The sequence below is a fragment of the Somniosus microcephalus genome, chromosome 1 (genome assembly GCF_052327205.1).
Source record: "Somniosus microcephalus isolate GS21.2 chromosome 1, FLI_Smic_1.0, whole genome shotgun sequence".
NCBI classification, from domain to species: Eukaryota; Metazoa; Chordata; class Chondrichthyes; order Squaliformes; family Somniosidae; genus Somniosus; species Somniosus microcephalus.
In genome coordinates this window covers 210,984,059-211,009,599 of record NC_140987.1, presented here as the reverse complement: position 1 = coordinate 211,009,599, position 25,541 = coordinate 210,984,059, and the positions used below count along the sequence as shown (strand labels likewise).

At 43.9% G+C, this 25,541-nt stretch overlaps 1 protein-coding gene across 8 annotated transcripts in view; it reads left to right on the top strand.

Moving 5' to 3' along the window:
* Positions 1-25,541, top strand: part of ssbp2b (single stranded DNA binding protein 2b) — a 623,147-nt gene that overhangs the window by 499,884 nt on the left and 97,722 nt on the right. For 6 of the 8 annotated variants that reach the window (XM_085989458.1, XM_085989445.1, XM_085989451.1 and 3 more), the window contains 4 exons: positions 305-378; positions 682-773; positions 14,722-14,770; positions 15,891-15,926. In XM_085989458.1, coding sequence (XP_085845584.1) covers positions 305-378; positions 682-773; positions 14,722-14,770; positions 15,891-15,926 — 251 coding nt within the window. The remainder of the gene's footprint in view (positions 1-304; positions 379-681; positions 774-14,721; positions 14,771-15,890; positions 15,927-25,541) is intronic. The other 2 variants (XM_085989423.1, XM_085989438.1) reach the window with 1 other exon arrangement.

The window sequence follows — 25,541 nt, the reverse complement described above, 5'->3', positions numbered from 1 at the left end:
TGGGTTTTCCTTGATTTTACTTGCCAAGAATTTTTCATGCTCTCTCTTTGCTTTCCTAATATCCTTTTTAATTGCACCCCTGCACTTTCTGTACTCCTCTAAAGATTCTGGAGTATTTAGTCCTTGGTATCTGTCATACGCCCCCCTGCTACAGATTTTATTTCTGCATAATATGTGTTATAATTTATGAAATCCATAAATCAACTTAAAGGTACTGCCCTTTCCATAGTCTTTTATGATATCTTGAAGGAATTTGGTAAACCGTAGGAGAATTCATTCACAATTGTGACTTTTTATCAATCAGGACATCCTACCATGGGTGGACCGATGCAGAGAATGACTCCTCCACGGGGGATGGTTCCTCCCTTAGGACCACAGGTAATTAGTAACTGTGTTTATATTATTATCTGTATGCACCTTTGCAGATGTTAAAGTTTATGTATTAATTGGTCAGAAATGCATTATATTTATTCATAATTTGCTAAGTTATATGTATTTGAAAAAACATGTCTGGCAAGTAATTTATTTTTCGATGTAGGTGTGAAGGTTTAAGTTTCCACTGAACTTTCAGTATTATGTTGAAAACACAGGCCACTGTCCTAGAATTCTACTAGGGGAATCATTAACCTACTTTCCTTTCTTTCCCCCCTTCCTCTCTGGTTTTTCTTTTCTTTATGGTAGTCTGACCCTTGGTTATCATTGCAGAGTTACGGAGGAGGAATGAGGCCCCCGCTGAATGCTTTAGGTGGTCCGGGCATGCCTGGAATGAACATGTAAGTAAAGTCATGAACTCTTCTTGCAAGTAGCCTTTCACAGAGAAACATTAACTAGGAAATAGAACATGGATACAAATGAGCCAGAACTAAAGCAGACCATTGTTTAATTTGTGCCCATTTCTACCCTAAACTACATTAATTAATTTTATTGCTTGTTTTGCAATGAAGTTGCTGTGGGGGTCGCTATGTTATTGTTACAGATATGGTAACTATAAATAGGTTAAGACTGGTAACCTTTCTGACTTAAATGTTTTTTCAAATCTAATTAAATGCTGATTCTAATTCATCCTAGGTTGAATGCAGACAATGTAGTGTAAGGTAATCCTGTTCAGTTACGAACAGTTCAAGATTTGTAACAGACACCTGGGTTAAATTTACTTTGTAGATAAAACGAAGTGTGGACCTGTAGATATACTAAATTGTGTGCAGGAACTATTTATTAACATCATGAATTCAGCTTTTCATGTTCTAATTGCTGAACTTACATATTAGTAAATGTGCTTCTTGTAATAAAATTAAAATCTTGGCTATTCTGTTTGAAATCCATATTTATTTTATTAATTGCATATCCTATCACTGCAAACTGGGATTATATAAATGTACCATCTCTGTTGCTCCTGTGGGCACATGATAGAAGGTTCTGATCAACTTCAGCAGAGTGAAGCCCAGCCAAATGTCCAGCCGTTTTTCATTGGGATATAATGTCATATCAAATAGCCAGCTAAGATCACATGGATCTCCAAAGATAGGTAGTACACAGTTTTAAGGGTCTGCTCTGACTACAAAGGAATGAAGTGTATATTAAGGAGCTGCTGCTTGAAACATTTTCATAAAATTATAGTGATCAAAGAGAACTCCTTGAAACTAGATAAAAAGTTAACAGGCAACACCTTTCAAGAAGACAGTACAGAAGCAACTTGTACTGTCAAAGAACTATATTAAATAAATTGATTTAGTGTAATGCTAATTTGTGCTTTGATGATTGTTCCCTTTTGAAGAGTGCTCAAATATAGTTTTTCCAAATGTTGTGTATTGTGAAATTTAATTGCAACAATTTACTAAGAGACATGGACAAATTTTCAGTTTTGCTGACTAAAATTTGATGTATAAATGTAGCTATTCACTTGGAGTACAATAATATTGACACACACTCCACATAGTGCATATATGATTAAGCAATTTAGAGATATTTTCTAAGTTTGGGCTACCAGCAGGAATCCTGGCCCAGCGGTACCTGGTTTGGGAAATCGCGGCAGACTGCCTGTGAATTTTCATCCATTAAAATGAATTGATGGCATACCAATGATTTCTCTGTGTGTGGCTGACAGGCAAGGCTCCTGGTCAGTAATGTGAACTGAGAAAATCAGCCTTACTTATCTTGATGGTTTGTATATGGTGTGTGTATAGATTTAACACATTTTAGTAGTTTTGTACTGGTTAAAACTACTACTGCGAATATGTTTCACTGCTAGTTAGCAAAGTAATTCAGTTCCAGCTCCAAAATGCTTAAAGCTGATTCTGTTAAACAATCATCCACACAGATAAGCAAAATAAATGTGGTTTGGAAAATAAAACTGGACACAGTCACTAAACGATGGATTAGAATTTGCATCTTTGGACCATGACAACTAAAATTGGTTTATTCTATTTAGAATTGCTTTCAAACTATTTAACACATTGATACCTTAGAAACATAGAAATTATAGCACAAAAACAGGCAAACAAAAATTTGCAGGGCTACAGGGAAAGGGCGGGGAAGTGGGACTAGCTGAAGTGCTCTTGCAGAGAGCCAGCACGGGCTCGACAGGCCGAATGGCCTCCTTCTGTGCTGTAACCATTCTATGATTTGGCTCATCACGCCTATTCTAGTGTTAGCTCTCCAACTGAAGCTATTTGCTCTAATCCTATTTCCTTGCCTGTTCCCCAAGATTATTATTTTTCATTTTTAAATATTAACCCAATTTTTTTATAAATTATGATGTAATGTCTGTCTCGGGTTACTTTTTAACATCCTTGTTCAAATAACCCTCTGTGTGATAACATTTCTATTAAAATCCCCTTCTGTTTGTCTAACAATAATCTTGAGTCTTTGTCAACTGTAGCTTAACTAATGTCTTGTACAAATTAAACATTATTTCCTTGCTTTTATATTCAATACCCTTATATATAATTGGCATTTTCCTTTCTATGGTCTTTTCTATCTGCCTTTAAAGATCTAGGAATCTGCATCCCCCCCTCTCTGTTTTTCTATTTGGTTACAAATTATACTATTCAGGCTATTCTTCCTTTACTGTTCTTTTTCTCAGAATGCACTACTTCAATTTTCTGTGGAGCTGCGTCTGCCATTTTTCTTACCTGTCAATATCTTCTTACAGTCTCCTGCATTCTTCCTCACAGTTTGCCGTGCCCCCAATTTGTTATTGTCATTTCATTTATGGCTGTGTCCAAATCATTTATATAAATGGAAAACAAAACAGGTCCTAGCACAGATTCATGGAGCACCCCACAACCTTTCTTTGCCCCTTCTATTACTTTTAAACCCAGTCTACCGTGTTGTTTCTGTATTCTGTATTTTTTTCTTAATTTGTCTACCTATCTCTCTCTCTTTTTGCAACACTTTGGGTTCTGTTCCACAGCCAGCCCTCTAGCGATGTGACTAAACTCCCTTTAATACCACATGCATCAGCCTTCATAACAAGTCTCCTTTGTGGCATCTTATCAAATGCTTCTGAAAATCCAAATACATAACATCTACCAGCAGGAAGCCTGGCCCAGCAACCCCCTGGTTCAGGAAATTGCGGCACACTGCTCACAAATTTTTACCCATTAAAATCAATTCCCTTTATCTATGCACTCTGATTCGTAAAAAAAATTAAAAGCATGAACTGTCATTTTTCAAATCTATGCTGACCGTCCCTGATGAGCCCATGTCTTGCCAAATTTTTGTTAATTTCATGCCTTATATATACCAACAACAGATGTAAATAGAACTATCCATATGTCATGGTTCACATAGGAACCAATTACATAGGAAAGAGGTTAGAGGTCTTGTAGAGGGAGAATTTGAGGAGTGTAGAGGTTCTAGATGTAGTGCAAGACTTTGAGTAGTAATTTCAGTATAACCTTTGATGCCTCACCTTGAACAAGTTAGGAAGAAGTAAATTATACACGTGAATTGTGTGGCTAGAAAGATTGTACAGAATGGAGAATTTCTAGGACATTGGACCAAGTTCTAGGGCAGGGAAAGCTCTACAAATCGGATGGGTTTCACCTGAATTGCACTGGTACTAATGTCCTTGCAGAGAATGGGGGAGGATTTAAACTATTAAGGCACAGGCAAGGGGCAAACAACATACCTCGAAGGAGGGAAAATCAAGAGTTATTAAGGTTAAAACAAATGATTCAGAAGCTAGATGTTATGGTACATAGGGTTGGTGACAGTTAAGCGCAGACACTTTAACAACAGGTAAGTGTGCGGAGTGTAAGGATATGACCATACGGGGAATTAATGGCAAAATTAATGAGCACAGTTTAGGAACTGCGGGAAATGAATGCCACAGAGTTCTATAGATGAATGCCAGGACTCTTGCGAATAAACTTTGTGACCTGGAAGTCTTTGCTGATGAGGAAAGCAATAATATTAAGGGCATCATGGAGTTGTGATTCAATAATGACATGTGTTGGCCAAATGTGCAGTGATACAGATCAGTTTATCAATATAGAAAAGACAAACTGTGAAGAGATATAGCATTTTATGTGAAAGATAAATTGATAATAATGGAGATAGAGCTATCTTGTCTGGGTGTGGCCAATGTAGAAACGCTGTGGGTAGGGATGAGAGACATAAGAGGAAGGGAAATAACTATGGGCATCTGCTATGGATCATCAGGTCAGAGAGAGGGATTGAACCAAGTGAAATAAGGGAAGCACATACAGAAACAAATGCAGTGGTTATAGGTGACTTCAGTTTATCAGGGATAGATTGGGCAATCTATAAAGGACACAGTAGGAGTGAAAACATGATCCTAGTCACTTTTGGATTGTTATGTGGATTATACCAACCCCTAACCTCTACCACCAAGATGTACAAGAACAGCAATATCATGGAACACTGTTATCTACTAGTTCCACTCTAACCTGACTTGGACATGTATTCAAAAGCAAAATACTGTGGATGCTGGAAATCTGAAATAAAAACAGAAAATGCTGGGAATATTCAGCAGGTCAGGCAGCATCTGTGAAGAGAGAAACAGAGTTAATGTTTCAGGTCAATGACCTTACATCAGAACTGGAAAAAGTTAGAGATGTAAGGGCCTAAAAATTTGGTTGCTTTGCATCTCCCGTTAGCACCCGCGCTAACGGGGCGCAAAGCAATTAGTGCCCAGGTGCGGCGCTGCCAGCGCCTCCTGCGAAATTCAGCGGGAGGTTAGCGGTGGCGGTAACCGTTAGCGCCCCACGATGCTGCGCCGCCGGTGATGACATCATCACCGTGCGCAGCGCCCTGCTTGCGCCCCAGCCGCGATATTCGGTAGCGCCCCCTGACTTACCGCTGGACGCTATGTCCGACAGGGTTGAACTCGATGTTGAGTCTGGAAGGCTGTTAAGTGCCTAATCGAAAGATGAGGTGCTGTTCCTCGAGCTTACGTTGAGCTTCATTGGAACAGTGTAAGAGGCCAAGGACAGAGAGGTCATAGGGGAGTGGGGCACGCTTGCAGACTGAATGGAGGTGTTACGCATTTTACTTGTACTTTACAGCGATTTACTTGTACTTCTTTCAATTTAGTACTGTATTTGCTGCTCACGATGCGGTCTCCTCTACATTGGGGAGACCAAACACAGATTGAATGGCTGTTTTGTGGAACACCTCCGTTCTTCAGACTTCAGGCAGATATAGACAGATTGGTGAAATGGGCAGACACATGGCAAATGAAATTTAATGCAGAGAAATGTGAAGTGATACATTTTGGTAGGAAGAATGAGGAGAGGCAATATAAATTAAATGATACAATTTTAAAGGGGGTGTGGGAACAGCGAGACCTAGGGCTGTATGTACACAAATCTTTGAAGGTAGCAGGACAAGTTAAGAAGGCTGTTAAAAAAGCATATGGAAACCATGGCTTTATCAATAGAGGCATCGGGCTAGATTTTGTGAATGGAGGCGAGTTGGAGGCAGGACAGCTGCTTGTCATGTATATGTCCCGCCTCCATCCTCACCTGACCAACCAGAGGGATTTTCCTCTGATTGACCTCTGATTGGCTCAGCAGGCCAATTAGGGAGGAAGTCACTGACAGATCACGTCAACGTCAGACGTGCTATCTGTCAAGACTTCTTGAAAGAAGAAATGTCAGCGTTTGACAGCTCTGTGAAGCTGTCAAACACTGACATTCTCTTTAGTTTGATGAGTCCTTGTGTTGAGGACTCATCAAACCTTTCAAATTTGTAAATTTCACATGACTATTGGAACGGAGGTTCCAACAGCCATTCTGTGAAATTGACAAGCAGGATGTCGGCTCTCCCGATCCACTGCAGCTAAAGGCCGTATGAAGAAAACAAGGTAAGTGAACACTTTTTAAAACTTATCACTCACCTTGCATACTTACCACACCACACTTGCACCCATCACTCACCTCTACACCTTACTTCCAGGTGCAGACCTTCTCCATGTCTCCTCCAACCCAGCAGGGTTCTCTGAGGTCGGGAAGCCTTCACCTGTGAAGGTAAAATGGCACTAATCCTTTTTTTTGCCTGTTAACTATCTGTTAACAGGCAGTTAAAAGGTTTAAATGCCTTTCCCGCCTCCAGGAGACGGAACCCGAAGCTACACATCTTCTCGCCTCCTGGAAAAAGGGCACGGAAGCGGGATGGGGGCAGCTTTGCCATTTGCCCCCCACTTTCTCCGAGTCTATCGGCTGTCCCGCCTCCATGCCCGCCTCCTCGGGGCTTGGAAAATCCAGCCCATAGAGTACGAAAGCAAGGAAGTTGTGCTAAACCTTTATAAAACACTTGTTAGGCCTCAGCTGGAGTATTGTGTCCAATTCTGGCCACCACACTTTAGACCTTAGAGAAAGTGCAGAAGAGATTTACTAGAATAGTAGATGGGATGAGGGACTTCAGTTATGTGGAGAGACTGGCGAAGCTCGGGTTGTTCTCCTGCAAGCAGAGAAGATTAAGAGGAGATTTGATAGAGTTGTTCAAAATCATGAAGGGTTCCAATATGCATACCGTCAGGTAAATGGCTTAAAATGTAAAGAAGGAGAAACTGTTCCCGGTGGCAGAAGGGTCGATAACCAGAGGACACAGGTTTAAGGTGAGAGGGCAAAGCACCAGAGATGACATGAGGAAACATTTTTTTACACAGTGAGTTGTTGTGATCTGGAATGCACTGCCTGAAAGGGTGGTGGAAGCAGATTCAATATTAACTTTCAAAAGGGTTTGGATAAATACTTGAAGGGAAAAAAAAATTGCTGAGCTATGGGGAAAGAGCAGGGGAGCGGGACTAGTTGAATTCCTAAAATGCATCCAGGAGAACTTTTTTAGCTAGTATGAAGCAAGCCCAACAAGGGAGGGGGCGGTTCTGGACTTAGTTTTAGGGAATGAAGCTGGGCAGGTAGAAAGCGTATCAGAGGGGGAGCATTTTGGTGCTAGTGACCATAATTCTGTTAGATTTAAGGTAGTTATGGAGAAGCACAAGGATATATCAGGAATAAAAATTCTAAATTGGGGAAAAGCAAATTTTGCTAAGCTCAGAGGGGATTTAGCCATAGTGGACTGGAAACAGCTACTTGAAGGTAAATCAGTGTCAGAGCAGTGGGAGGCATTCAAGGAGGAGATCCGGAGGGTTCAGACAAACATGTGCCCTTAAAGAAAAAAGGTGGGACTAACAAATCTAGAGGCCCCTGGATGTCTAGGGACATACAGGGTAGGATAAAGAAAAAAAGGGAAGCGTATGACAGATAATGAAAGCTAAATACACCAGAATCTTTAGAGGAGTACAGAAAGTGCAGGGGTGCAATTAAAAAGGATATTAGGAAAGCAAAGAGAGAGCATGAAAATTCTTGGCAAGTAAAATCAAGGAAAACCCAAAGATGTTTTATAAATATATTAAGAGTAAGAGGATAACTAAAGAAAGGGTAGGGCCTATTAGAGATCATGAGGGTAATCTGTGTGTGGAGGCGGGAGATGTCAGTAGGGCTCTTAATGAATACTTTGCGTCTGTTTTCACAAAGGAGAGGGGCGAAGCAGACATTGCTATCGGGGGGAGGAGTGTGAAATACTAGATGAAATAAACATAGTGAGAGAGGAAGTATTAAGGGATTTAGCAGCTTTAAAAGTGGATAAATCCCCAGGCTCAGATGAAATGTAGCCCAGGATGTTAAACGAAGCAAAAGAGGAAATAGCTGACCATCATTTTTCAATCCTCTCTGGCTTCAGGTGTGGTGCCGGAGGACTGGAGGACTACTAATGTGGTACCCTTGTTTAAAAAGGGAGAAAAGGAAAGACCGAGTAATTACAGGCCAGTCAGTCTAACCTCGGTGGTGGGAAAATTATTGGGAAGAATTCTGAAGGACAGGATAAATCTTCATTTAGAAAGACATGGATTACTCAAGGATAGTCAGCACGGATTTGTTAAGGGAAGGTCGTGTCTGACAAACTTGATTGAATTTTTTGAGGAGGTTACAAGGAGATTAGATGAGGGTAGTGCATTTGATGTAGTGTATATGGACTTTAGCAAGGCTTTTGATAAGGTTCCACATGGCAGACTGGTCACGAAGTTAAAAGCCCATGGGATCCAGGGCAAACTGTCAAGTTAGATTCAAAACTGGCTCGGAGACAGGAAGCAGAGGGTAATGGTTGACGGGTGTTTTTGTGACTGGAAGGCTGTTTCCAGTGGGGTTCCGCAGGGCTCAGTACTAGGTCCCTTGCCTTTTGTGGTATATATCAATGATCTAGACTTGAATATGGGGGGTGACGTAAAAAAACTACTCGGCACTTGGTCTAAGCGTTAAAGCTTTAATCAACTGTTTTACATCATCGAGGTCTAATTGTGTCCTTCACTAGTTCCTGTTAAGAATGTTTTAGCGCAAGCTGATCCCATGCCCGAGTATTTATACTCTCCCTGGACAGCGCCACCCACAGGCCGCTCATCATAATGAAGTGTTTCGAGAGACTGGTCCTGGCTCACATCAAAGCCAGTGTTCCCGCCTCTCTTGACCAACACCAGTTTGCCTACCGTGCAAACAGATCAACGGAGGATGCAATCACAACTGCTCTACACTCTGCACTGAATCGCTTAGACGGTAAAGAGACCTACATCAGAATGCTGTTCATAGACTACAGCTCAGCATTCAACACTATCGTCCCCAACAAGCTGGCCACCAAACTCCACACTCTTGGCCTGAACACTTCCCTCTGCAACTGGACCCTGGACTTCCTAACAAACAGACCCCAGTCTGTCAAATTAGGTAACCACACCTCCCCCCCCCTGACCCTGAACACGGGGGCCCCACAAGGATGTGTGCTGAGCCCCCTCCTCTACTCCCTCTTCACCCACGACTGTGTGGCTGTTCATGGTTCCAACACCATCATCAAGTTTGCAGATGATACCACGGTGGTAGACCAGATCACCAACAACGATGAGTCAGCTTACAGGGAGGAGGTCCAGCATCTCGTGAAGTGGTGCGCCGATAACAACCTGGCCCTTAACATCAAGAAAACCAAAGAAATCATTGTGGACTTCAGGAAGTCTAAAGGCGGAAGTCACACTCCCATCCACATCCATGGGGCTGTGGTGGAAAGGGTGGACAGTTTTAAGTTCCTCGGAGTCCACATCACGGAAGACCTCTCCTGGTCCCTCAATACCTCCTCTCTGGTGAAGAAGGCCCAGCAGCGCCTATATTTCCTAAGGAGGCTGAAGGGATGTAACCTGTCACCCCTGATCCTCTCTAACTTTTAGCGCTGCACAATAGAGAGCATCCTGACGAACTGTATCACAGGATGGTATGGCAGCTGCAGCTACTATGACCGGAAAGCCCTGCAGCGGGTAGTCAAAACTGCCCAACGCATTACCGGCACCCGGCTACCGACCATAGAGCACATATACCAGAAACGCTGTTTACGGAGGTCACGGACCATCATCAAAGACCCTACCCACCCCAGCCACAGTCTGTTCGCTCTCCTGCCATCTGGGAGACGCTACAGATGCATTCGCACCCGAACGACCAGATTTAGGAACAGCTTCTTTCCCAGGGCTGTCGTCCTACTGAACTCCACAAATAAACTCTAAAGCCTGCACATCTGCCAATGCACTTTATTATGTTTATGTTAATGTATTACAAGCCAAATGAATGTTGTATGTTTAAATGTCTCCAAATGTACACTCTCGGGAGCCGCAAGCCTACATTTCGTTGTACTGCACTTGTGCACTAACAATGACAATAAAGTTGATTATTATTATTATTATTATTATTTCATAAGTCTTTCTTTCATGAATGACTGATTCATGTCAGGGGGTATGATTAAGAAGTTTGCAGATGATACTAAAATCGGTTGTGTGGTTGTGTGTACTGAAGAAGGAAGCTGTAGACTGCAGGAAGATATCAATAAATTGGTCAGGTGGGCAGAACAGTGGCAAATGGAATTCAATCCGGAGAAGTGTGAGGTAATGCATTTCGGGAGGGCTAACAAGGAAAGGGAATACACATTAAATGGTAGGACACCGAGTAGTGTAGAGGAACAAAGGGACCTTGGAGTGCATGTCCACAGATCCTTGAAGGTAGCTGGCCAGGTAGATAAGATGGTTAAGAAGGCATACGGAATGCTGGCCTTTATTGGCCGTGGCATAGAATACAAGAGCAGGGGGGTTATGTTTCAACTGTAAAAAACACTAGTTAGGCCTCAGCTAGAATACTGCGTGCAGTTCTGGTCACCACATTACAGGAGAGATGTAATTGTACTGGAGAGGGTACAGTGGAGAGTTAGAAGGATGTTGCTGGGCGTAGAGAATCTTAGCTATGAGGAAAGACTGGATAAGCTGGGTCTGTTTTCCTTGGAACAGAGGAGGCTGATGGGAGACCTTATTGAGGTGTATAAAATTATGAGGGGCATAGATAAAGTGGATAGAAAGGACATATTTCCCTTAGCAGAGATGTCAAAAACCAGGGGGGCACAGATTTAAAGTAATTGGTGGAAGGTTTAGAGGGGATTTGAGGGGAAATGTCTTCATCCAGAGAGTTGTGGGGGTCTGGAACTCACTGCCTGAAAGGATGGTAGGGGCAGGAACCCTAATCACATTTAAAAAGTACTTGGATGTGCACTTGGGATGCTCTAACCTGCAGGGCTACGGACCAAGAGCTGGGAAGTGGGATTAGGCTGGATAGCTCTTTGTTGGCCGGCACGGACACGATGGACCTAAATGGCCTCCTTCCATGCTGTAACTTTCTATGATTCTATGAGCTCTACCAAAGAGCCAGCACAGTAACGATGGGCCAAATGATCTCTTTCTGTGCTGTATCATTTTATGATTCTAATTCTTATCTTTTCATGGAGAAGATCTTGGGCAGCTCCCCCAACATAGAAGTTAAATTCTCACGAAGGGAGGAGGTGTAGGAAATAACATTTCAATTAAGGCCGTTGCCGCAAAGATTTCCAGGCCTCATTTTTTTCCTAAGCTGAGGAAGTTAAAGGAAGACGAGCTATCAGAGTATAAAGGAATCTGTTGCATCCTTGCCACTATCTTTAGGGAACCATTGGAAATAGAACTAGCGACCAAGGATTGGAAAGTTGCAATTATACCACCAATCTTTAAAAGGGGTGTGATGAAATATGCCTTCATCAGACCTGCTTGTATTTTACCTGCTTGTATTGTGTGAACCACACCCTTTTGTTCCTATTGTGTGTATTGGCTACGCCCCTGTCTTTTGCCATATAAAGGTCTCAGGAGCTGTATGAGTCACTCACTACCAGACGAACCCGATGTGGGAAGACCTGCTATGCTGCTATGTTCTTCACAGAATCACAGAAACCCCACAGTGCAGACAGAGGCCATTTCGGCCCATCGAGCCTGCACCGACACATATCCCACCCGATCCCCGCAAATCAACCTCAGGAGTATCCCTACCCTCGTGGCTCTCCGCCCCAGGGACAGTCCTGTTACGGAAACATGTGAGGGGCCACAAAACGGATCCCCCTCGTGGAGGCAGTACACCTACTCCACGCAAACCCACAGTACGCGTACGTCAAGCACGCCGACGGGCGTGAAGACACCGTGTCCATAAAGGACCTCGCCTCGGCAGGAAGCGACGACGACGACCCATCACCACCACCCCCAGAAGAACCTCCACCATCCCCAGAGGTATCCTCACCACCCCCAGAAGTACCTGCAACACCCCCGGCACATGGGTATGCCCAGGAGGGCACCATGGACTCCCGGTCGGAACCCGAGGTACTGTTGCGACGTTCAGGAAGGACTATCACACCCCCGGACAGACTAAATCTGTAGAAGGGGTGAATGTGATGAAATATGCCTTCATCAGACCTGCTTGTATTTTACCTGCTTGTATTGTGTGAACCACACCCTTTTGTTCCTATTGTGTGTATTGGCTACGCCCCTGTCTTTTGCCATATAAAGGTCTCAGGAGCTGTATGAGTCACTCACTACCAGACGAACCCGATGTGGGAAGACCTGCTATGCTGCTATGTTCTTAGTGATTAAAAGCCTTCAGTTGAATCCTTGTCTTTGAGTCATTGATGGCATATCAAGGGGTCATAGGGATGACCCAGGAAACTACAAGCCAGTGAACATATCATCCTGTTAAGACGAAGGAAATGATCTTGTACTTGAGTCTGAGGGAAACATGGAGATCCCCAAGAAGTGTTACGTCTCAATATTTGCAGAGGAAGGGGTAAATGGGGCTGTATAAGTACCTGAGAAGGTTGTGGAAGAGCCGCTACTAGAAATATTATTCAAAAGGAAGCTGTAGTAAAAATGTGGGTAAAGTATTAGAAGGCATCCTGAAAGAGAGGATAATGAAACAGCTAGATAGGCACGGTATGATACAAACTAGTTACCATGGATTTAAGGGAAGGAAGTTTTGTCTATAATAAATTCACTGGAGTTTTTAAAGGAAATCAAGGGGCTTGCTGATGACTGAAATTCTGTGGATGTGCTATATTTAGATTTCAGCAAAGCCTTTGACACCATGCCACACAAGCAATTAGTCCACAAGCCAGAATCTAGTATGAGTATGGTGACTTTTCTAATTTTAGTGCCATTAACATTTTTAGTACAATTTCCTTTTAAATATTTATCTCCAGTAGTGGCACTTCCACAACCTCCTCAGTCCTATTCTCTCCTTCCTCTGTAAATATTGAGGCATAATGCTAATTAAGCCTCTCTGTCTTTCCCTTCCGGGCACTGCACCTTAGAAAGGATATATTGGCCTTGGAAGGAGCGCAGCGCAGTTTTACCAGAACATTACCACAACTCTAAGGGTTAGATTATGAGGAGAGATTGCATAAACTACGCTTATATTCCCTGGAATATAGAGAGTTAAGGTTTTTTAAAATTTGTTCCTGGGATGGGCAAGGCCAGCATTTATTTCCCATCCCTAATTGCCCTTGAGAAGGTGGTGGTGAGCCGCTTTCTTGAACTGCTGCAGTCCGTGCGGTGAAGATGCTGTTAGGGAGGGAGTTCCAGGATTTTGACCCAGTGACAATGAAAGAACGATGATATATTTCCAAGTTAGGGTGGTGTGTGACTTGGAGGGAAACTTGGAGGTGATGGTGTTCCCATGCGCCTGCTGCCCTTGTCCTTCTAGGTGGTAGAGGTCGCGGGTTTAGGAGGTGCTGTTGAAGATGCCTTGGCGAGTTGTTGCAGTGCATCTTGTAGATGATTTGATTGAGGTTGTTAGGATTTTGAAAGGAATTGATAGGGTAGATAGAGAAAATCTTTTTCTGCTGGTGGAGGAGTCTAGGTCAAGGGGACATAACCTTAAAATCAGAGCCATGCCATTCAGTAGAGAAGTTAGGAAACACTTCTTCACGCAAAGGATGGTAGAATGTGGAACTTTCCTACAAAAAACAGATGCTAGCTCAATTAATCATTTTAAATCTGAGATCGATAGATTTTTGCTAGATAAAAGGATATGGAGCCAAAGGCGGGTGGATGGAGTTAAGATACAGATCAACTATAATCTCACTGAATGGCAGAACAGACTCAAGGGGCTGAATGGTTTACTCCTGTTCTTATGTTCCCTCATACGCAAGTATAAGATGATCCCCCTCATCTTAAGTGGTACCACCTCTTCTTTGACTATCCTTTTACTTATTTGCTTATAAAAGCCCTTGCCATTTTCCTTTACATTGATTGACATTTTTCTTTTGTACTCCCGGTTCCTAATCTCGTTTTTTGCTTACCTTCTATACCTTTTATATTTCTCAAGGTTTTTTTTCCATATTATCCACTCTAACTTGATCATATGCCTCTTTTTAAAACCTCTTGTGCTTTTTATCCATGGAAATACAGCCTTTGACAAACCCTGTTTACTCCTAGTAGGACTGTATTTAACCTGTATCTTAACCATTTCATATATCAAATATCCAGCAATGCTGGTTCACTGTTTGACCTGCCATTTTTTTCAACCATTTAATCTTGGCTATGTCCACTGTTCTTTGGGAAAACACCCATATATGAATCAGACCATAAAGCTTATGCCAATACGGTGATACAGTTTGAGAACTGCTTACTTGTATGGCACTTGAGAAGATGAGAGTAAAATATGTAAAAAGTGCTTGCATTTGCACCAGGGAGAGGATTACTGGGAAGGCTGTTGTGCCCAGTGAGATAGTAACGTTTTGTTTCTCAGTAGCATAGATTGCTTGTTGGTGGAGTGCCAAAGATTGTTTGGTTGTTTGAATTAAAACTCCATCTGTCGCTGTTTGTTGCAGGGGTCCCGGAGGCGGTCGACCATGGCCAAATCCACCTAATGCCAACTCAGTAAGTATATCTTAATGCACATGTGACCCTCACACAGCAAGAAATAAATGTGTAGCCCCCTGTGCATTTAAGTGGTCAACTGTGATGCACATGTTGAAATATTAATCCCCATATTATAAAAACATTGCTTTCATAATTGCAGTAATCGTTCCCAATGAAAAAAAATGGAACTCCTGTAGACACGCAAGCAATTTGGTGCAACAGTGAATGGAATCTGAATGATGTGCTTTTTCTTTTTAAATTAAATCTTCCCTTTTGGTTTTTTAGTACCAATCTTTTTTGGGCACTGGAAACTTGACACTGTTTTGCTACTTATAAATTTGTCATTATTTTCAGTTAATTTTAGATTGCCTTGAGGAAAATATGACCATCTCTTTCAGTAGTGTTTGGGTGAAACAACACACCTTCAGTGCTGCTTGTTTGCCTTCCTATTTTGAATATTTCTGAACATGATTAGTGTAATGACACTGAGCAAGATGACAAGATGCAAGTTGACAGCTGATGATTTTGCAAAAGGTTGTAAGCATAATCGGATGTAAAAATGCTGGTTTCACTTAAAATTATTGCATTTAATTCCTTTCTAAAGTAATTGGTGAGTTTCCATTTTTAATCATGTGACCAGACCTAAAAAACTGATTTTATTTCTCTTCCAAGTACATATTAAGTAGATTATACACAAGAGTATACACAAGTGGGTATAAACAGAGGTTGGCAAGTAATTGTCAAGCTCTTTCTCTTGTGTCCCTCAGTAACCACTGTATGTTTAGCTTTACATCACATTTTTTGTCCTTTCGCTATCAGTATCAGCAATGATGCTCCCATTGAGTTGCAGCCTCAGAATCAAATTCTGTTTGCAGGCACCAATCTATATAAAACTCCAGTCTGACTACTTAAATAATAAAGAATGACAAATGTACTTAAATAGTATTTGTGATTAAATCTTTTAAAAATCAATATATATATATAGCAAAGAATTCATGTTTATTTGTGAAAGGTCAACTAAGAGTAAAGTAATACTAATCTTTGTCCTTTAATTGTGAATTACTTGTTCACAATTAGGCTTTATCTGTCAAATTGGAAAGGGAGAAAAGGTAGCTCTGATAGGTTTTTTTTGTTACAGATACCATATTCGTCAGCATCTCCTGGCAATTATGTGGTGAGTGATATTTTACTCTTCCTTGTGCGTTATGCTGTTTTGTTTAAGTATGGAAATAGTTGGCCAGATGTTAACAGCAGCACCAAAGTGTATTGGCTGAGAAGTGAACATCTGATTTTTGTGTTTAGTTGTTATGTCTGGCATCCATAGTGCATATGTTGATGTTCATTAGTAGATCAGTAATCAGTCTGGTCAAAATTGCTCTGAGAACTGTTATGCATCAGCATATGGTGCTATGACAAATTGTCTTTGATAATAAACAAGAAAATACAACACATCACTGGCAACAGGCTTTTGCATATTTAAATTTGAGTGAAACAAAAATGCTCAAATAAAGAAAGTTGATTTGTCAAGTTCCCAGGAAACGAATAATAGTTTGTACTTGGTTTATGTGTGAGTTGGCAGTAAATAGTACAGGATTCAGATTGGTCATCAAAATGTATGCCATTTCTGGCTGCTGGTTACTCATGTGGTTGAGGGAAATCCTAACCACAACACCATCAATTTGAGCTCTAGGACTGTACTGCGCTAGGACTCCTGACTTGTGGCAAGTTTTGTCAATTCTGTGCCAGGCTCTTTGATAGTGTCCCAGGCTGGAAATGAAGTATTCAGTACACTAGCAGAAAAGGGCTTCTAAACTGATCCACTCAAATTGTGCCTCTTGATAGTTAATTACAGAGCAAAAGAGAAGTGTACAGCTTAAACACTACAGCCTTTCCTGGTAAGCAGACAAGGTGTTCTGATAATGTTTTCAAGGAAAGAGAAGGGACACCAAAATATTATTTTTGTCAAAGATTTTCTTGGTTGGCTTGTTTTACACTGTTCAGACTTCCTATCTGAGTAAAGTGACCTGAAAAAAGAAAACAATGTAATGCAAGACAGTTAAAGTTGGTCAAACACAGATAATATTCATGCCACCATCATAGAAGTTTACAGCATGGAAGGAGTCTGTTCAGCCCATCAAGTCTATACTGGCTCTATGCTAAAACAATCCCAAACTAATTTCACTGCCCTGCTATCTCCCCATAGCCCTGCATCATCTTCTGCTTCAAAGATTTATATGATTTTCTCTCAAAAGATGCAATGGTCTCTGTTTCAACCACTTTCTGTAACAAAGTGTTCCATGCTCCAACAATCCTATGCATAAAGAACTTTCTCCTAGACTCTGTCTTCGCTCTTTTATTACAGTTTTAAATTGATCGCTGATTATCCAACCAGAGGAAAAAAATCTTTCTCTGTTCACTCTATCAAAACCCCCATAATTTTAAATCACCCCCATTAAATCTCCTCTTAGACTTCTCTGCCCCATTGGAAATAGTCCCAGCATATCAAATCTTTCCTCAATAAATATATTTTCCCAGCCCAGACATCATCATGATGAATCAACATAGCACACTCTCTATGGTTTTAATGTCCTTTCTATAATGGGGCACCCAGAACTGCACATAGTTCTTTAACTGAGTCTAAAAAATGTTTTGCACAAATTTATTATTACTTGTTTATTCTTGTATTCTGTGCCCTTATTTATAAAACCCAAAATGCTTGTAGGTTTTGGGTTTTTTGATCATTTTTTTCTTCACTGAAATGAATTTGAGTTTGAGTTATGCTTAAAGATTGTATTTTAAAACAAAGTGAATTCACGCATATTTAAGATGTAGGGGGTGGCGTGTGCCCAGTCAGCTCCGCCCCTGACTGTCTCTGAGCGGTTTGAATCGCTCCCACACCCCTGGGTTCTAGACACCGGACTTAGGTACAGGCGGCGATACAGAAATAGAGTAGACAATTGGTTTGGTACAAGAAAACCGTAATTTTATTAAAAGGCACAACAATATTACAATACTGGAAAAATCACTAGACTAATTACAGGCATATAAAGTTACACGTATTTGGGAATGGGGAACACACAGCACATCGAGGGAACAATCACGTTAATAATCCCCCTACCCTTGTCCCACCCCCAATACCAAACTAGATTGAGCTAAGAGGGGCCAGGGATTTATGCTCACCAATGGGGTTTCCTTGACAGTTTGAAACCTGTCAATTAAGCCAGTTGTGGTTTTGGGGTTCGCTCTTTGTGTCCTTTGGGGCCTGCCGTCGTCACGTGGTCCCAGGGCGCAGCGGTGGAGTTCCCGAGTAAAGTACCCCCTTTTCCTCAGTTTAAAGAGTAAAGTCTTTGTTGGGTACTTTACCTTGCAGAATGGTTGTTCTTCTGGTGGTGGTCTGGTCATTGAAGGTTTTGTTGTGGTTGGAGTTTGGTTGCCAGTCTAGTTTGTTACCGCGGTGCTCGTGGTCGTCAGATGCTCCTTCTATCCATGCATCGAACGTTTGCTTACCGGGGTTTGTGCCCGCTCGTCCCCAATGCTTCTTTGTCGCTGCCCTTCTCTGCTTATCGGCCTTGCCGTTCATCTCGTCTCGTCTGCCCACGTATGGCCCCCGTGTGTCCTGTGTGTGTTGAGTTGGGTCTCGTTCTCCTCCCGCGTATGGCCCCTGGTGTTGCAATGGGCGTCCTTGGTGTTCGAGCGGGAAGAGAAGAGAAGAGCAAGCGGGGAAGAGAGAGAGAGAGCCTGGCTACTGGTGGGCCTGCAATTATACCGGTTCTTCAAAACCCTTATCTGCACGCCAAATCAGGTCAGTTCTTTGTTTAATTTTGGCGGGCTCGTCTAAAGTGATTACAGTCATCCACTTTAACTGCTTTTGGGGCGGTTGTCTCCTTGCTTAACGGCTTCAATATCCTGGCTGTTTGTCATTTATGAATGTTTAATCGTCTTTTCCTGGCTTGGTGGCTCCTTTGAGCAGTTACCGATTATGTATGCAAAAAGTTAATGGCCTCAAGATTACGTCTATCCTGAGTTCACTGTTTCGAGATGAAGGATGCATATTCTGTGTTTACCTAGCTGTCTGGCTTTAGAAATGACAAAGTCTTCCACACAGATCCATGCATGTTAGGTTTTGTTTCAGGATTTGAATGGGCCTGCTTTTTGTAGGGCCTTGCTTTTTAAAATCCTGCAGGCCTCGGTCACGAGGCTTCAGAAGCCATTTTCTTTGGGTACCCTTTTTAATAACTTGTCCGTACAGGGTTCCTTTTATTGATAACTTTTGGGGAATGTGGGAATTTTGAGAACCCTACAAAGAAGAAGGCCACAGGTTGCAGACATTGACAATGTGTGTTAAAGCAGACAAGCCAGTTTGGGGAATGCCACAGCTTGCTGTTTATTTTAAACTGATACAGCGAGGGTCTGTTGCCTTAACCCAGGAACATTTGCATGGGGTCGTTGTGCAATTTTTCGGATATCCCAGATGAGTAACAAGTACTCACACCCATTGCAGTAAGGAAAATTCTATTCATGTGGACACAGCATGAGGTGTCTGCGAATAATATACTTTTGGGAGAGGGCATAAGTAGTTTGGTTGACAGGTCTGTTGTGAATCCCTGCATGGGAAGGTTCCACAGACACAGTCCCTCTATTTCCTGGGGCCAGAACTATCAAAAAAAGAAGGAAAGCCATGGTATTGGGCAGTCGGGTTTAAAACAAGAGATTTATGAAGTTTAGGCCTGAGTCCTAAAACAAGATGCTAAAAATGCAGACGATCAGTTTTTGCAGTTAGAAATTGTCTAAAGAAAAAGACATCCCAAAAACAAATAAGTCAGCCCACGAAAGGGCTAGGGCATGTGGTTATTATTTTATCCAATTTTTTGAGAGAAGTGAGATTGAGTTAAGTAAGTGTAATTTGCATTGAGCATTGCTCTGTTTGTTCATTCATTGTCTGTGAAATAAAGTAGCTTAACAACTAGTATCTGGCCTCGTCTCACCAAATATATCTCAATCCACCTTTGAAAAGATGGAAAAGCATATGTGAAAGATACAATATCCAATTCAGATCACAAGGAGGGCCCATTTTTGCACCCAAGGGTTATGCCATCATATCGGACACTCCTGAACATAAGATACTGAATCCGCTTATGGAAGTGACCAGTGCCATTGTACCCAAGAGAATATTAGACCTGAAATTTGTAACACTGCTGTTGGCCTTTTTTATAGTTTTATCTACCTGCACTCATGATTTCAGGTAGTTATGTATTTAGCCAGTGATAACATCAGATTATTTATATATAAGGCTGGATGATATTTTTTAACTTTGAAACAATAATTTGACATAGTTACTTCAAACAAAATGTCAGGTTTATGGGATTTCATTAAGTATCAACAAATGCAGTTAGACTGTCATCTGTATGAGTGCACTAAAGCCAAGCAATGTAAGGTCCCTTTCCCTTCCCCACCCACTTCGGTGGGTTATCTCGCAGTGATTTGAGTTTGCTCAACATCAGAATCAATTTAATTGTTTCAAACAATACTAAGAAAGTTGAAACTCATCAATGACAGGTGTATTTAAGCAGTGTGTTTTTTTAAATTGTGCAGCTTAGATTCTACTTGGAGTATATTGATGTGGTTTAGCCAGGTGTGCCTCATAAAATGCATCAGGACCCAGGTGCTAACCAATAGGTGATACATTAATACTGCCTCATTAGTGGCTCACTGCAGATTTTGTTTACTTCGGCTGAATATGATGTTTTCGGAGTGGATTGTAAAAATCCATCTATATCAAAAAATAGAGACCAAACACATTTTGTCTGAAAGAAAGATAATGGGGCCCAAAATCAAGAACTTACCACTTGTGGAGTTGCAGGCACCAATTTGTTGCAAACTGCCAGGTTCATGTCTTGAAATTAAGGCTTTCAATATACAGGAAAAAGTCACAAGAAATAACAGTTTGCCATTGATGGAAAAAAGAAAGAATGGTTTACATTAAAATAGCGCTTTTCATGACCTCAGTACATCCCAAAGCGCTTTACAGTCAAAGAAGTACGTTTGAAGTGCAGTCACTGTTGTAATGTAAACATTATTAGATCCATTTTAAGCACAGAAAATGTTATAGTATCAATTAGGTTAATAACTTTCTTGTAAATTTCCTGTTGGCCGTGTATTAATTGGCACGTTCCGTACCTGTTCAGTTGTTAGTGTTCTTGTTTTATGAATCAGAAACTTCAGTCAATCAAGTCCAAGTGTGACATAGAAATTTGCATATATACACATGTGACACAGGAAGTGTGACGCGTTAACTATGATGGACAAAGCAACACTAGATACACCAGTAGATCTCCGGTGGCATTGTTCATGGTGAGTCAGAGGTTACTCTGTTCCAAAATGGAATTTGGGGTGTGGAAGTGGGGGAGGAAGCACAGCTTCAGTGATAAGATTTGGAAAGCACTTTGTGTTTTTTGATTCTGAAGAATAAATGGTGTCTAAATTTCTTGGTCCATTGCGCGGTTGGAGTCTGTCGGAGCAGCTTGGAAAAAGGCCAGATCCTGGAAATGCCGACTTCCAACCTCAGTTAAGAAATCCTGCTGGGCCTTGTAAGGGGAAGCTCCTGAAGTTGGGCACCTGAGTTGCACCTGTAGTGATGGGGGCAGCACTGGTGGGGCAATCCTGGTGTAACTGCTGGGATTGCAGCTAGTGAATTTCAGCCCTGTAGTGTTTTTCTTACTTTTCCCTTATTGTTGGTAGATAGAAAAGTAAATACCACAATTACTTTAAAACTCTGTTTAGTTGAAAAATCATTGTTTTGAACTTTTCAGTTACATCAAATTTAAAAAGCAGCTGCTGAACCATTTAAAAGATGTTAGAAAATAGATATATTTCTCTCTCTACCTCCCTTTGTCTCTGTCTTTCAGTTTGTCGCTCTCTTTCTCACTGCCTCTGCTTGTTTAGATAAGATCTAAAAAAGGTTTCATAGTTCATGCTTTACCTTCTTTTCAAGTCATTAACAAAATAAACTCATGATTACTACGATAGCCTACGGCCTAGAAATTCAGTTGTTAGCGCCAGCCGCTAGTGCCTTAGGAGAAGGAGAAGTGGGGCGCTAAGCGGCTAGCGCCCTGGCGCGGCGCGATCTGCGCCTCTCGCGAACGTCGCTCAAGATTTAGTGGCGGCGCAAAACCACAGCGCCCGCTCAGCTGCACGCGCAGATCCTGACGTCATTTCATGGTGCAACGCCCTTGGTGCGCCCCGAACCGGAACTTCAGTGGCGCCCCCAGCGACTGGTAGAGGGGAACGGTTCCCAGTCGCTGCGGGGTGCAGGGGGCGCTATTTAAAGGGGACTCCTCCTGCATTATAAGTGGCAGCCATTTTGTGCCAATCCTTCTGTGTGAGAGACGGATATTTGGAGAGAGACAAAGGGAGAGAGCTTTCTGCTTTGACTCAGCGCTCGCACGGGTACTTCTGGCTTCAGCCCAGAGCTTTGCACTTAGATTTAACTTTCAGTGCCATAGCCTTGAGTCGCCACATATAATGGGGGCTGCAATGGGTGGAAACGTTGGCTTACTGCATTGCATTCAAAGGGCTCAGAGACGCCGTGAGAGAGTGCCAGTCATGGCCAGATGGAGAAGGGCCAACAGGCATTGGCACAGGAGGCCTTACCCACCCAGGGTATACAGCCAGCAGTTCTCATATCTGAACATGTCTGAGGAGCAGTGTGTTCGGAGGCTGTGATTCAGAAGGGAGGTGGTCACTGAGATCTGCCACCTGCTTCACAGAGATCTGCAGCCACAGCTGAGGAGCAGGACGTCTCTGTCGGTGGCAGTGAAAGTGACGGTGGCTCTCAACTTCTATGCCACCGGCTCCTTCCAATCCGCTACTGGGGACATTGCCAACATCTCCCAGTTCGCGGTACATTGCTGCATCCGCCAGGTGACCAATGCCCTTTTCAGAAGGAGACGTCAGTACACCTCCTTCCCCATGACCCTGGACAAGCAGCAAGAGCGTGCAATGGGATTTGGAGGAATAGCGGGCTTCCCCATGGTCCAGGGCGCCATTGACTGCATGCATGTGGCTTTGCGGGCAGCTCTAGAGAATGCCGAGGATTACCGCAACCGGAAGGGCTACCATTCACTCAACGTCCAGTTGGTGTGTGACCACAGGCAGCTCATACTAGCTGTCAATGCCCGCTTTCCAGGCAGCAGCCACGATGCCTTCATCCTGCGCCAGACTTCTGTGGCAGACATTTTCGAAGCCCAGGCTCACCCACGAGGATGGCTTCTCGGGGACAAAGGCTATCCTTTGTGCACCTGGCTGATGACCCCGCTCCGTGCGCCCAGCACCCCTGCTGAAGAGCGATACAATGACAGCCATCAAGCTACCAGGAACATCATTGAGCACACAATTGGCGTGCTCAAGTAACGGTTCTGCTGGACCGTTCCGGAGGAGCCCTACAGTACTCGCCTGAGCGAGTCTCCCATTTCGTTGTAGTGTGCTGCATGCTGCACAACCTGGCTATCCTCAGGGCTCAGCCACTGCCAGCAGACATTGGAGGACCACCAGAGGAGGAGGAGGAGGAGGAGGAGCACCAAGACGGGAGGGAGGCACAAAGTGCAAGGGCCGTCCGTCGGCGGCTTATTGCAACTCGGTTCTAGGCCCCCTCTCAGGGAATGGCTTGTGCCAATGAAAGAACATGAATGGAGCTGCTCCGCAAGCCCTCAGCCGGTCAAGGCAACAAATAGTTCAAAGTGCAAACATGGACAATGTGATTAAAGAACATTTTTTACTGTGCAAACTCTGTGCCCTGCCCGCATGACAAACTAATTCAGATAAACCCCCCAAAAAATAGTCAGAGGCATAACTGGCTCTCACAACCTTCAGAAAATGAAAAAAACAGTTAAACAAAAATGACCATGATCCTCGGCCTTCATATAAAATGCAAACACAACAGTCTCGGCCTTCATATATAAAAAAAAATTCTCGGCCTTCATATATAAACACAACATTTGGCCACACCTTCTAGTTTTCACCCTGTGAGGGTGATCTGCCTCGCTTCCGCGAATGGCCCCTTCCCGCCCTGCAGCTCCTCCTCAATGGGACCCCAGTGGCTGCAGCAAGGCTGGGGGAAGGCTGCTGAGGGTCAGATGGTGAGACGCCAGATGCCCTTGGGGGACAGCCTGGACCAGTTTGGGCCTGGAGGGCCCGGCTGCTGACTGCTCCAATTCTGCTTGGGTAGCAGCAGTCTGTCCTACGGGTGGTGGCAGCTGCAGTGGAGGAGTGACAGTGTTAGCTACAGGAATGCTGCCAATCTGACAGAGCACAGGCACTCCCTGGTCGGCTGATACACTGGCACTCGCACAGGCCAGCACTGCAGCATGCGCAGCAATCTGCTGAAGCACAGACTGCTGGGCTGCTGCGGCGCGGCGAGGGCCCCGGCGATGCCTGGCCGATCCAGCGAGGGTGGCAGCAGTTAGTGCCCGTGTGGCCCTGATCTGTGTCTGCATCAGACCAGCCAGTGAATGCACGGCACGACTGAGCACTTGGCTGGAAGCCGCCTGTGATGCAGCAAAGTCCTTCTGACTCCTAGCCTGTGCTGCCGCGAAGTCCTGCAGACTCCTTGCCTGTGCTGCACTGAATCCTTGCAAACTCCTGGCCTGTGCTGCCCCGAATTCCTGAGCACTCCTTGCCAGTGACTCTATGGAGTCAGGCATCCTTGCCACTGCATCCATGAGCTCAGTGTGCCTGCGCTCAGCCTGGGCGCCCATTTCACCAAGGAGCCGCACCTCCTCTACGCTCACCGTAGTAGGACTGGAGGCCGCACTCACCCTCCGGGGAGAAGGCCACCGAGCTTCCCCACCCGTCCCGCGTTGCTGCAGCCCGCTGGGCCCTGGAGCTTCACTCTCCTCAGACCCTTCCCCCCCTGCTCCCCTCCAGGGAAGACGTGTCCCCATCATGGCCATGGGCTGCCTCGGCTGAGGGTGGCACTGATGGGCCGGCTTCCTCTTCCTCCTCCTCAAATTCAGAATCACTGACAGTGGCAGCTTGAGGGCCCGCCTCCTCACCTGGCGAATCAGCATCTGAAAGCAGGGAGGCACAAGAGTTGCTTTAGAGTGAGGACAGGGCGGCAGCGAGGGAGGCATGAGTGCTGCTATGCACTGCGTTGGTTCGATAGTGGCAAAGGATGCTGGTGTGAGGCACAAGTGGAAAGAGAGAGATCAAAAAGGTGATGACCTTACCATTGCTGTCCAGAACAAGGTCGGCATCTCCACTGGCGACGGGGCCAATCAGCCGGCCTGCCATAATGCGCTCCACACGCTGCTCCAGGTCACTGAGCTCTTTGAGGTCAGGACGGCCTCCCCCGGTCCGTCGCTGCTGCCTGCGGTTGTGGGCCAGCTTGCCCTGCAAGAGAAAGGACGGCCTCTAAGTACAGTGTCAAGCCCTGATCTTGCCTGAACTGCCTCCCATGGTGGAATAGCCCTGACAGTGTCAAGACCTGATCTTGCCTGCACTGCCTCCCATGGTGGAATAGCCCTGACAGTGTCAAGCCCTCATCTTGCCTGCACTGCCTCCCATGGTGGAATAGCCCTGACAGTGTCAAGCCCAGATCTTGCCTGCACTGCCTCCCATGCTGGAATAGCCCTGACAGTGTCAAGCCCTGATCTTGCCTGCACTGCCTCCCATGGTGGAATAGCCCTGACAGTGTCAAGCCCTGATCTTGCCTGCACTGCCTCCCATGGTGGAATAGCCCTGACAGTGTCAAGCCCTGATCTTGCCTGCACTGCCTCCCATGGTGGAATAGCCC